The 12618-nt window shown below is 41.3% G+C and overlaps 1 protein-coding gene across 1 annotated transcript; it reads left to right on the forward strand.

Annotated features, from left to right (window-relative positions):
* The first annotated feature begins 1472 nt into the window (after positions 1–1472).
* On the forward strand, positions 1473–11782 carry kif28 (kinesin family member 28). Its single transcript, XM_030724825.1, has 27 exons — positions 1473–1562; positions 2823–3014; positions 3182–3232; positions 3315–3467; positions 3555–3590; positions 3726–3845; positions 4165–4272; positions 4384–4538; positions 4623–4734; positions 4852–4919; positions 5102–5244; positions 5327–5448; positions 5582–5672; positions 5875–5935; positions 7626–7749; positions 7841–7976; positions 8064–8182; positions 8361–8468; positions 8569–8661; positions 8988–9128; positions 9228–9298; positions 9435–9569; positions 9801–9967; positions 10222–10316; positions 10389–10521; positions 10659–10792; positions 11624–11782. The coding sequence occupies exons 1-27, from the start codon at positions 1488–1490 to the stop codon at positions 11780–11782; spliced, it is 3102 nt and encodes a 1033-aa protein (XP_030580685.1). The 5' UTR covers positions 1473–1487.
* The last annotated feature ends 836 nt before the right edge of the window (positions 11783–12618 follow it).

The raw sequence follows: 12618 nt of genomic DNA on the forward strand, positions 1-12618 counted from the left end.
TGCAACAGGGGATTTAACTCAATTGTTTTCTGGTTTTATTCTTATATAAAAGCAAGTTTACTGGGAACCTATGTCATTTTACAGTTAAATCACCATCCTGCAGCCACTGTCACTGGAGAAATTTCAGTTTCAGTCAGATGTTTCTGTGTATGTAGAAGGCAACAAATTCATGATTTTCATTGATTTATCACACTTTTCACAGTTTGCATGTAATTGCGAGGTTGACCTGTGCATTCACAAAACTGAAAGCAGGCTGACTCTCTTATTGCCATTTTTATGCACCAAGGACACTTTGAAGACGGCAACTAACCGGAAATGATCGATAACTTGGTCCCCCTCTTCAAAAGCAACCATTTCAAAGGCAGTGAGCGCCCAAGTTCATTGCACGTGGCTGCAGTGATTTTGGTTGTCTCCTACCGCTGTTTTCCTAAGTGTGACTGTAGCATTAATGAGCTTTTAACTTTGATACTGCTTTTTAGATCTAGCCCATTTCCTTCCTCAGCACACCATTTGTAAATAAGAATGTATTTTTAATGACATGCCTGGCTGTCTGCACCATCTTGTGGTACAAATCAGTATTACACAGTACAGTACAGCCAATGCTTATTTCATGTTCAGTCTATATCACCTTAACATACATAGAAATTTTGGGCACGCAGTCACAAAGGTGTTTTTTTTTAAACATCCTGCTGATAGCTTTTGCTCATTTTGGTTTTCATTTATTTTTAAACACAACTTGAAAAAAGTATCTTTAAATGCATGAATGAAACGACCACATCACAAACCCTGTTTGTCTGTTTGCACTCTGCAGTCAGCCACCGAAAGGAGCTGCAAGCCTAATAAATAGCAGAGGCCTCAGAAGTTGGGAGTCTATTGAGCTTTAATAACTCGCTTAAAAAGCAAAAAAAAGAATGGTTTTTAGTATTGTTTACACAGGCACTTGCCGCGAGCTGTTGCTGTAAAGTTTGGTCTCACAAAAGGCTTAAATGTTGGTATAAAAGCATGTGTAAGTATCATGTACATGTGACTCCCTCAGGGCTTGTGTGTCTTTTATTATTTATGGTGTTAGATGAGATGAAAGTGAAACCAGCCTTTTCTCTTGTGGTCCACCTCACTGAGAAAGGCTAGGAGAGGGTATTAAAAAAAAAAAAAAAGTATTTTTCCACTCTTTACAAATCATGATCATTACTTTAAGTACTCAGTGGTCCTGCAGTGTTTCCAACTCTACTGTTTTTGTGGGCAATAAGGTTAGCTGTTCAAGTGCCAGTCTCTTTTCGTTTACATTCTTAAACTTGCCTCCACCTTTCAGGCAAACTAATCCATGTTTTCACTTGAAACAGGCTAATGTGTACACCAGTCTCCCTGTTACATGGCCCTGACTGCACTCTATTTCAGTGTGTAACTCGACACAGTACTGCGTTGTTCTGAGTGAGAGAGCTGATCACTCAGTCTGCCCATCTCCTGTGCCAATATCTGCCCGCCACACCATGAGGGCTAAAGTCTCAGACATGCACAGTAAGGACTGTGTCAAAGTGGCTGTCAGAGTCCGACCATTCAACAAGGTCAGTGTGCTGATGTTTCCTAGAATATCTATTATTTTCCTTTTGTAAGCTGTTGCCCGTTTCTTACTCAATCTGTCTGTTTTTCTAATGTACATATATGGAATGGTGTGCCCTGATTAACTCTGCCATTTCTTATACATTGCAGTAAATTTAATCTTTAATCTATGGGGCTAGAAGTTTAGTGATTTAAATATGAGTAGACAAATACTGCATGGCTGCATAAATAACATTAGAAACAGGAAAAACAGCACTATGGATTATTAGAATGCAACAAAGTGATCAGTTCTGTCTGATTTATTTTTCTTTGCAATAGTTCAACTATAATTTCCTTTTCCTCACTTAGTAAGCCATAATTTACAAATACACCAGTCAAGCATGACATTATGACCACCTGCCTAATATTATGTTGGTCCCTGTTTTGCTGCCAAAACAGCAAAGACCCCTCAAGGCATGGACTCCACTAGATGCCTGAAGGTATGCTGTGGTATCTAGCACCAAGATGCTAGCAAAAAAATCCTTAAAGTCCTGTAAGTTGCGAGGTGGGACCTCCTTGGATCGGACTTGTTTGTCCAGCACATCCCACAGATGCTCGATTAGATTGAGATTTGGGTAATTTGGAGGCAAAGTCAACACCTCAAACTCATGCTTCTCAAACCATTCCTGAAGTATTTTTGCTTTGTGGCAGGGCGCAGTATCCTGCTGAAATAAGCCATAGCAACAGGAAATACGGTTTCTGTTAGGTTCGGACCACCGTTAAAAAACAGTTACATGTTTATCTATTCTAACAGTTTCCATGAAAGGGTGTATGTGGTCTGCAACAGTGCTTACTTAGGCGGTACATGCCAAAGTAACATCCACATGGATGGCAGAACTCAAGGTTTCTCAGCAGAACATCGCCCAAAGCATCACGCTGCCTCTGTTCCCATAGTGCCAGGTTCATATGACTGTTTGTAAATTAGATTTGGGGGTTGAGCCGACCCTTTAAATTCTTATTTATGTTGTGTGCAGATAAACTTTCCTGTGTAGGCAGATAAAAGCACAAAAGTTGCTTTACTTCAGAAAACTAAAAATATTTTTTAAAGGAATGGGAACCTCCCCACTACTTCTTGCACTGACTTATCAGACTGTGTTATTGTATCTCATCCCTCCCCTTCCTCACATTTCCTTGATATCCAAAAAAAATTCAATTGTAAAATCTTTGCTCTCCCGGCTCTTTGTATTCTCTCTCCGTATCTTCTTTCATTTTCTTCCTCCACTCAGAGGGAACGGGATGCAGGCAGCCGCTGTATTATCTCCATGGTGTCGAGCTCCATCACCATCCAGGACCCACGTGATTCCCAGAACCGGCGGTCTTTCTGTTTTGATTATGCCTATTGGTCCCATAGTGGCTTCACAAAGGATCACAGGGGCATCTATGTCCCTGAAGAGCTGGGGGGGCGATACGCTGACCAGGTCAGCTCCAAAGCAAGCTGGGAGAACAGGCATTCACACTGATTACAGACCCTAATGAGCTCAATACTGTACATATAATAAGACAGAATGGATCTGAATGGATATATAGTGGGTTACAAGATGTATAAGTATGTATTTACAGCTCATGACGTATCGTCCATTCCCAGGACAGTGTCTTCCAGGATCTAGGAGAAGGAATACTGGAAAATGCGCTGCAGGTAGCACTCACATTTTGATAGTCTCTATCATGTTATCAAGCTCAGACTCCTAATAATGAATGTTCTAAAATTACATCTGAAGGGTTATAATGCCACATTACTGGCCTATGGTCAGACCGGTTCAGGGAAGAGTTACTCAATGATGGGTTATGGGCCTAACAAAGGTCTGGTTCCTAAACTCTGCGACCGGCTGTTTCAAGCCATCAGAATAAACCAGGAGAACAGACAGTGTCAGGTAAAAAAGAAAGACAAGAGATGGCAAAATGTTAATGATTAGGTGTGTAAATGATCCTAAATGTGTTTGTTCTTCATGTCTCCACAGGTATTTTTCAGTATGCTGGAAATCTATAATGAGCAGGTAATATTTTGAGTAAATCTGTTTCCTCTTTTATATTTCTTTGGATATGATATGTCCTATGATGCTGTTATGTTTATGTATTGCTCCTCTGGTTCTTGCTGCTGTATCATTTCTTTTCCCCTCCTCTGTGTCCAGGTGGTTGACTTGCTGTCTCGGGGGTCTCGGACTCCAGGTGGGCTCAGAGTCAGAGAGGAGCAGCAACGAGGATTCTATGTGGAGGGTCTCCGCACGGTCCCCTGTGAGAGTGCAGCACAGGTAGAGAGATGAATGAAAAAGGATGTTATTTCAAGCTGGATACAAACCAAACACTAGCCAAGGTCTAAGTCTCCTGCTGAGTTTGCAGTCATGTACAGTAATTATTAGAATCTTTAGGGAAATAAATGCTTCGTGATCTTCTCTAAAGAGGGCATCATGAAGCAACATACACCCGGTGGATTTGGCTGGCAATGAGTCAGTGTTCATCAGGGTCAGAAGCTGACATACTCAAAGAGGGCACAGCCATCAACCTGAGTCTCACCAAATTGGACAAGATCAAAGCAAAGTAGGATTTTGTTTTAGAAAAATGTATTTCTAGGTGGAACAGTTGATGGAACAGGGGACCAGGACTCGAACCACTGCTGCCACTCACATGAACGCCAACAGCAGCCGCTCACACATGCTTGTTATCCTCCAGCTCAAACAGGTAAAGAGGGTCTGCTTACACTTTTCAAATATGTTAACATAATTAAAAAAGGACAAACGTATTTTAATTGTTTGGAATCAAAGTTTATATATGTGACTAACTTTCTGTCAGATCTTTTCAAAAGAAAGCATCACGAAACAGTCCAACATAAACCTGGTGGACTTGGCTGGCAGTGAGCGTCAGCGTTTATCAGGGTCAGAAGCTGACAGACTCAAAGAGGGCACGGCCATCAACCTGAGCCTCACCACCCTGGGCAATGTCATCAGGTGGCCAGCTGTTTCATTTGATTTACGTTACACTTGCTTTAGTTTTTAGTATTTTTAATCATGCTTCCTTCATCTCTCCTCCAGTGCTCTGGCTGATGTTGCTGTAGGGAAGAAGGTTGTCCATATTCCTTATAGAGACTCAGTCCTCACAAAGTTGCTGCAGTCTGCACTGGGAGGCAACAGTCGCACTGTTATGGTAACTGACACTGGTTAGAAGCTAGCGCATACTAATGTTGCATTTTATACAATGTTAAATCTTTGCCAGAAGCTTTTAAAGTAAAGTTGAATAAAGTTTTCTATGTTCATTTTTAAGGTTGCCACACTGAGCCCTGCTGATATCTGCTATGAGGAGTCTCTCTCCACCCTGCGCTATGCTGAGAGGTGCAATAAACAGTGTAAACTGTTCTGAATATCATTGTTACCAACATTAAACATGCTCACACTTTCCCCTCTGCTCTACGAATAACATAGTTAACCAATTTTACAGTTGAATTCTTTACGGCCTCTCTTTTATATATTTCCACACATCACATCTTGTCCTTCTACCTTTTCCACTTCTTCAGGGCAAAGCGTATCCAGAACCGGGCAGTGGTGAACGAGAGTCCCACTGAGCGTCTTGTTAAAGAGCTAAAGGCAGAGAATGCCAGACTGTTGCAACGTCTGAGCCGACTGGGCCAGGAGGGACGCAGGGCGAATGATGAGACCAGTAAGAGAGAATGTTTGAATGCAGCAGAACAGGATTCAGCAGGCAATGAATGACAGGTCAACTTGTATGTTTATGTGTTCAGAGGAACTTCGTCAGCTGCTGACCCACAATGAGCTTCAAATCAGAGCCATCCAGACTCTGTGGGAACAACACGTGCAGGAGGCCCTGAAAGACTGGGAACAACAGTATGCTAACATCACACAGGTGCATACATAGAGCTGCAGACACTCAAAACACACAAGCAAAGAATGTAAATAATTTGGTGGAGGTTTTGTATGTAGTATCTTTAAATGGTTGTTTCTCATAAAGTTTCTCTTTCCCTCTTCCTCACTGTCAGGAGAGGAGGATGATGCAGATGCATCCCTACATCCTGAACATCAACGAGGATGCTCAGCTGTCGGGGGTGGTGAAGCTTTTCATCCAGGAGGGTTAGTCCATCTGAATCTCTCTGTAGCCATACTGTGACATGTATGGCTCTCTCTCTCTTTAGTTCAGCTTATCTTGTAGAAGAAGCTACTGACAGTGGAGAACACCATAGAGTTGAAAAGGTTAAATGGCTTAACATAACAAACATGTTCTGAAGATTTCATTATGCTTGATAAAATGCATTTTTAATCTTTTTCTCTTCAGGTGAATGGGACATCGGGCTGTGTGACTCCTCCTCAAGATCCATTTGTATCAAGGGCCTAGGGTGAGTTTTTAACTCTCCAAGACTTTATATCACAAACCCTATGCAAAGATGTTAGATTACAGATGCTAAATAGACAGTACACTTTGCACACAGGTGGATTTGAATAATTAGAGATTAGTTCCAAGTGTTCCTATACAGTGCTTGCTGGGATAGACTGCCACCACTGAAAAGAAAAAGAGTTTTCTTTTTTCTGTATGCAAACACATTAATGTGGCCCAATTATTCCTTTCATTTTTTTTCTGTTGTATATAAATTATTACAGTGGTAGATGCTTGTTCGTGAGGGGCGGCCAATCAGAAGGGGTGAAAGGGGTGGCCTTATAATAAGAGAAGGCCCATTATAACACTAGAAGAAGCATTTCTTGCAGAAAATGCAATGTGAATGCTGAATACATTTCTAGGCTGAAATGCCTAGAAATGCTTAAAATAGCTGAAACATAATTTGCTGAAAAAGTTTAACCAGTGTGAAAAGCAAAAAAAGAAAAAAAGAAATGCAAAACAGCTGAAATTCTCAAGAAAGTACCTAAATTGAACATGATTTGTTCAAACAGGGAAATAGCAAAACATGGAGCTGAAAAGCAAAGTATGCTGAAATAGTTTACTGTTAAAGTGGGGGTTTGAAGAGGATTTGAAACTTTCCCCATTCATTTCAAATAGCCAATACATTAATAAGCAATTAAATAAATTAATTAAAATTAATTTAATTAATTAATTAAAAATTTAATTTAAAAACTATAAAAGTTAGCAAAAAGAAAACTAATAGCATAATTCTCAAAAAAAAAAATGCTGAACGGTATGATACCAGGAATAGTTTCTGTAGCACAAAGTATGCAGAAGGAAGATTTGAGCTGCATTGCCAAGAAATGCATAAAATACCTAAAACACAATTTGCTGAGTAAACAGAGTTGAAAAAGACAAAAGACAAAAAACAAAAAAACAGTTGAAATTGTCAAGAAAGTACTTACATTGAACTTGATTTGCTGAAATTGGTGTTTAAAAATAGGGAAACAGCCAAACTTGGAGCTGAAGTGCATCAAAATGAAGAAGTGAAATAAATGCAGGAGGAGGGAAACAGAGCAGAAACAAGCCGAGTCTGAATTGCCAATTTAACAGCTGAATGTTGTTAAACATCCCTCTGCACCAAACACACACGCGAGTGGCACTGGGTTAGAGTATATGTGTTTTTAATGACAACATTTAAAAAACAGACATTTGAGGAAAATTTCCACCAAGGCTGGGAAGTGAACCCATTACCTCGGAAGACCAACACTTAACTGGTAGAGCTAAACCTCCAGCACTGTAACTTACATCAGCTTGCTTCTTATTGGTGGATGTGCCCATGCTGTCTCCCACCAAAAAGTAGACAAGCACAAGAAACCTGCTGACCTACCCCCAAACAAACGCTTGTCACACAAAAACTTTAGGTTACTTGCGTAACCCCAGTTCTAAGAGTAGCATGAGTGAGATGTCACACTATGGGAATGTGCCTCCCTGTGTATTCCTCAGAAGCATTTATGTCATTCCGCCAATCCTGATTGGCTGGTGATCGCACTGACCATGTTAGGCAGAGCCACCCACCCTTAAGTAGCTTCACATTAATAACTAAGGATTATTTTGAGCTGTGAATCATGCAAACCTACTGTAGAACCAAAATATTGAGCTGGAACCTTTTTTGTTTTTATGTGTGTTAGGATACAGGAACGTCATGCTGTGTTCAGGAATGAACAGCGTCAGGTAACGCTGACCCCCATGGCAGGGTCAAAGGTTATTGTAAATGGGAATCCTGTTTCCCAGACAACGGAGCTGCAGCACCTGGTGGGTCTTGACTCAAACCCCAATTACATGATGTAGCCATGTGACATGCAGTTGAAGTACAAACATGATATTTTTCTTTCTTTCTTTTCAGGATCGCCTCATTCTGGGTTCCAATTGTACCTACCTGTTCATTGGTTATCCATCAGAGAGGTGCGGGGATGACTGGAGCCGCTACGACTATGATTACTTCCAGTCTGAACTGGCTGCTGCTGAGGGCATTCACCTGGGTGAGTGGAAGCGTGAATAACTCCAAGTGAAGGGAGTTTATTTTTTGAATGAAACTCCTTAGATATTCTTCATTTGCCTGTGTTTAGGTGAGTCCAGTGCTGGATCAAGTCAGACAGACCCCAGTCTGCTAGCTGTCTTCTATGATTACATCAAACTGATGCCCATGGTGGCAGAGGCCAACCAGATGAGCAAGGAACTGAGCAAGGTAACTCACAGCCTCCGCGTGAAAAATGCTGCAGTGAATGTGCTCGTACTGTAGGCAGTTAACATTTGTGGGAAAAATAAAGCATGTAGCATGTTGCAAATATTTTTGGTTTCCTGGGTGTAATGTTTCTGTTTCTGTTGGAAAGGATCTGACCTTTTATTGTTACTTGTGTTTTCAGGGTGTGGAGTTCAAGCTGGAGATAAAAAATCTGGCATTGTCAGATTCAAAAGGCCACGATCTAGAGAAAGACATTGTTGTCAGAGTCACCTCCAAGGGGAGCAAACAGGTTTGTCTGTCTCGGTGTCTTTTTTTCCTGAACCTTTTTGTCTCTTGTGTAAACTGGAGCATAACTTTGAAAGATTACAAACTATGTACGCACTCCCCAGGTCTGGATGTGGTCCAAGGCCAAGTTTATCAACCGCAAGTTTCTGATGGAAGAAGTTTACCAGCAGCATCTGGCAGAGCAGAGTGGAGACAGTGTATGTTAATGGAAAGAACAATGCTGATGTTAGTTAGATTGTATTGAAATACCTTTTTACTTTTACATCTCAGCAGATGTTTTTACTCCTCTTTGAGCTTTAAAACCTACACCAGTAGCAACTGTAAACACAACTTCTGAGGAAAAATAACTGAAAACTGTCAGAGCCTCTCATGTATTCACATTTACTGCAATAATGCTTGAATTCCAAACTGTACATTCACAGAAGCTATTGGTACAGTGCACATTGTCAGTATGGTCAGCACATCCTAAAGCATAAACCTATTCAGAGGAGTAACTCTATTTCTAATACTTTTATTCTGTCAGAGAGTAGATGGGCAGTCACCAGTGGCATTACCCAGAGATAAAGACCCATTCTGGGATCCAGTTGAGCCTCTGCTCCTGGGCACTGCCCACCTCTGGCTTCAGTCTTTGGCCTTCCGCATCCCTCTGGAAGAGCAGCTAGAGGTACAAACAGATATACTGCATACACACTCACACCTTCATCTAACAGTATTTTCAGACAGCTGTCAGCTAAAGTCAGTGGCTGATGATCCCTGCCTGCAGGTGTTGGGGTCAGAGGGCACAGAGGAAGCCATTCTACAAGCACAGCTGGTCCCCTGCACTTCAACTGGACTGTATAACACACACACACACACACACACACACACACACACACACACACACACACACACACACACACACACACACACACACACACACACACACACACACACACAGACATATCAGTAACTAAGCATTCTCACTTTCCAGCCCTCTGGGTGAGGATGACATCCTGATTGACCCATCAGAGATACTGGACAGACGACTGGACTTCCAGCTGGTCCTTGATCAGTGTTGTGGCCTACGCTGGATCAGAGAGGCCCGCAATCGAGGAGTCCAAATTGGGTAAGGCACATGCGGCTAGGTGTAGAGTACACTGAATTACATCCCAGAATTTGGAGATGAAGACAGGGCACATACAGGAAGCTGATATTAGATTTTAGCTTTTACTTGAGAGTTTGAAAAGGTGCTGTGGACACAAGTATGAATTCTCCTGTTATGTCTTCTGGGTAAAAGAAGGCAGAGCAGAGATACTTTCTTCTCCTCCAACATTACTTAATCTCCCAACTCTGTTAGCTTCAGGTTATTTGACTGCAGCCAGCCTCTGTACACTCCAGCTGTTTGGCACAACGTCAATCCTTTGCTGGATCACAGAGTTCACTTTGCCTCCCTCCACACCTCCCAGCGTCTGCTAGACTACCTGCAGAGCAGTGCTGTGGTGCTGGAGCTCTGGGGCCTCCAAGGTGAGGATGAAGTCATGTTACAGTATTTTATGTGGAGGACATAAACACAGTGATGGATATCAGAGACACATGAAACACGTTTGGGAGATGAACTGAATGAGCAGGATTAAACTAGACCATAACTGAATTTTGGACAGTGATGCACATTTTGTGTGTACACATTATTTAATTGTTCATGCACAAATAAAACAATGCACAGCTGAAATAGCAAGTGTCTTTAAAAATTGCTGCTTAGTGCTGATTTTCTGTCTCAGAGGGCTGCACTCACCTGAAATCTTCACTGGAAGGTGTGAGGATGACCACAGAGGGCATCTTCATCATCGATGAGTCCAGTCCAACAGAAACTGCAGTGAGTTTGATGAATAGGAATGATTGCTCACTTTGACATGAGTTGTTTATTTAGTGTATGTTTGCATTGCAGCCTGTGGACTCTGCAGAGCTCAGTTGTTCAGTAAGAGCTCTTCAACAGGACTTAGATGAACTAAAAAGTGTTAACGAATCACTGAGGAAAGAAAATCACAGTCTGAGGGAACAACTCAACACAGCCAGGAATGGTAACTAAAACGCACACAAGTGGTCACATTGTTTCCATTTCAAATAACTGAAAAAAAAAAGACCCTGCATATCCAGTTGAAAGCTTTTGACTTACTTGAAAACACACAGACACACACATTTCTCTCTCTGGTTTCAGGTGGGGAGGGTGCGCGTGGTCGGTCAGTACGTCCAAGCTGTGATGCAGAGTTTGCTCGTGCTCTGAAGGTTTTCTATCACGGTATGACGTCAGTGAGAGGTCAGCTGCAGCGCCTGCGCAGACACAGGCCCAGTGTATGTATCCATGTTGTCTCCTGCTTTAGTATGAGTGAGTATTATTTTAATGAGGACCTTCCTAAAATCCTTGAAATCCGTAAAAGTGAACCAACAGCAGATCTATATGACATTCCCATGCAAAGACAGAACGGAAGTCTTGAACTGTTGCCGTGCTGATGTTTTATCATATTAGCAACAAGAGGGAACAAGTTTTAACTTGTTAAAACGAAATTACATTTGAAATTACATCTGTGCTGTAGCTGCATTTAGCTTCGGCCTCCAGTGGACAAGTGAATCTCTGTGTAGCATCTGTTTTAGCGGGGGAGGAAGTTTAGAGTTCTGGAAAAAGATTAAATGAGATCTGCAAATTGTGCCTAACTAGGTGAAAACTGTTTAAGGTTCGGCCAGAAGACTTATTGACTTAGAACACTGAGAATTTGGTCCAGAGAATGGAAGTTGGTGTTTTTGCAATTACACCTTGATTTATTGAAAAGCTTGAATCATGCCTGTGGGGATACATCCTGTTTGCACATCATACAGGACGTTATCATGCTTGTATCTCATGGTGCTTGAGTTAATGAAGAGGAAATCTTTTCTTTGATCTTTTCAGCTGGCTTTCATCAATAGTAGAAAAATCATCCACAAACTACACAAAAATATTTTGTTAAAGGAATTTAGTCATTTAGTGTAAACCCTGGACCGGGTCTGTCACAAGGCTAACACATTATTAATTTTTGTAAATGTAATTTATGGTTTCCGATTTATTAGTTTTCACGCTGAAACATAATGTAGTATATTTCACGTGCCTGCATGTATGCTAATGTGTGTGTTTTCCTCTGTGCTTCCCAGGAGGAGTCGGATCTGTTGGGGCTCAGACTGTTTGTGGACGAGCGCAGTCGTTTGCTGAGAGACTTCTCGGAGCAGCTGGAGCAGAGCGTCTCCACACTCAAACAAGACGTAGCCGCCATCGTCCGCCGGAAACGAGAACGATCGGGAATCTGGTCTTGACCACAGTTGATTCATTCTTAGGGTTTTTAAGAAAACACATCGTTATCTTGACTCTTTATTTCACAACTGTGCAGCTATTCCCGTTGAAGAGGGCAGAAGCCAGCTACTTAGAAGTAGTTGTTTTAGAGAAACTAAATTCTTTATTTGGTGAAATGTGCATAAATGGGATCTGTTCTAGTTTTCCTTATTTTCTGTCATATATGCTTTTCAAATGAGGCATGCTCACGTTAAACCTGGCAAAAACATTAAGATAATGAGGTCCCTGTGAGCCAAAACATCAGGATTCAGTTTTTTTTCTTCTCTTAGCTCTGTATGATGTCACTGAGCGCAGACATTCCTAATACAGTCATCTCAAGTACACCAGCTCCACCCACTTGTTTTAACAGCCAAATTAGCTGAGGGGCTGCAAAGGCCCAGTAAGATGAAAAATGATTATTTTGAAACATAAATCAAGGAAAGCTAGAATAAGAACGCGGAGTTAGAAATGAGCATAACAGGTCCCCTTTAAAAAATGTGCTCAATTAAGGTCTAACAGAAGCATAAGAAATACTTTCAACATATTTTTATGCAATATTGAAAGAGTAGTTACCATCAAAGAAAACTGCATGTCCAACAGACCACATTCAAAGTATTCAGACTAATATTTCCTACAGAGCCGTGTTGCTGTGTAGCATAGATCATATTTGTCATTTGACAAAACTGCATTTCTTTATTTTTTCCTGTAAAAGGAAATTTATTCAGATGGTATCAGCTCATCCCCACATGTTTTAGTAAGTTAGTTATTTAATAAGAATGTATATGCAAGGCTACTATTAAGAGAATACATACAAATAAAG

Source organism: Archocentrus centrarchus, chromosome 3 (assembly GCF_007364275.1).
Source record: "Archocentrus centrarchus isolate MPI-CPG fArcCen1 chromosome 3, fArcCen1, whole genome shotgun sequence".
Lineage (NCBI taxonomy): Eukaryota > Metazoa > Chordata > Actinopteri > Cichliformes > Cichlidae > Archocentrus > Archocentrus centrarchus.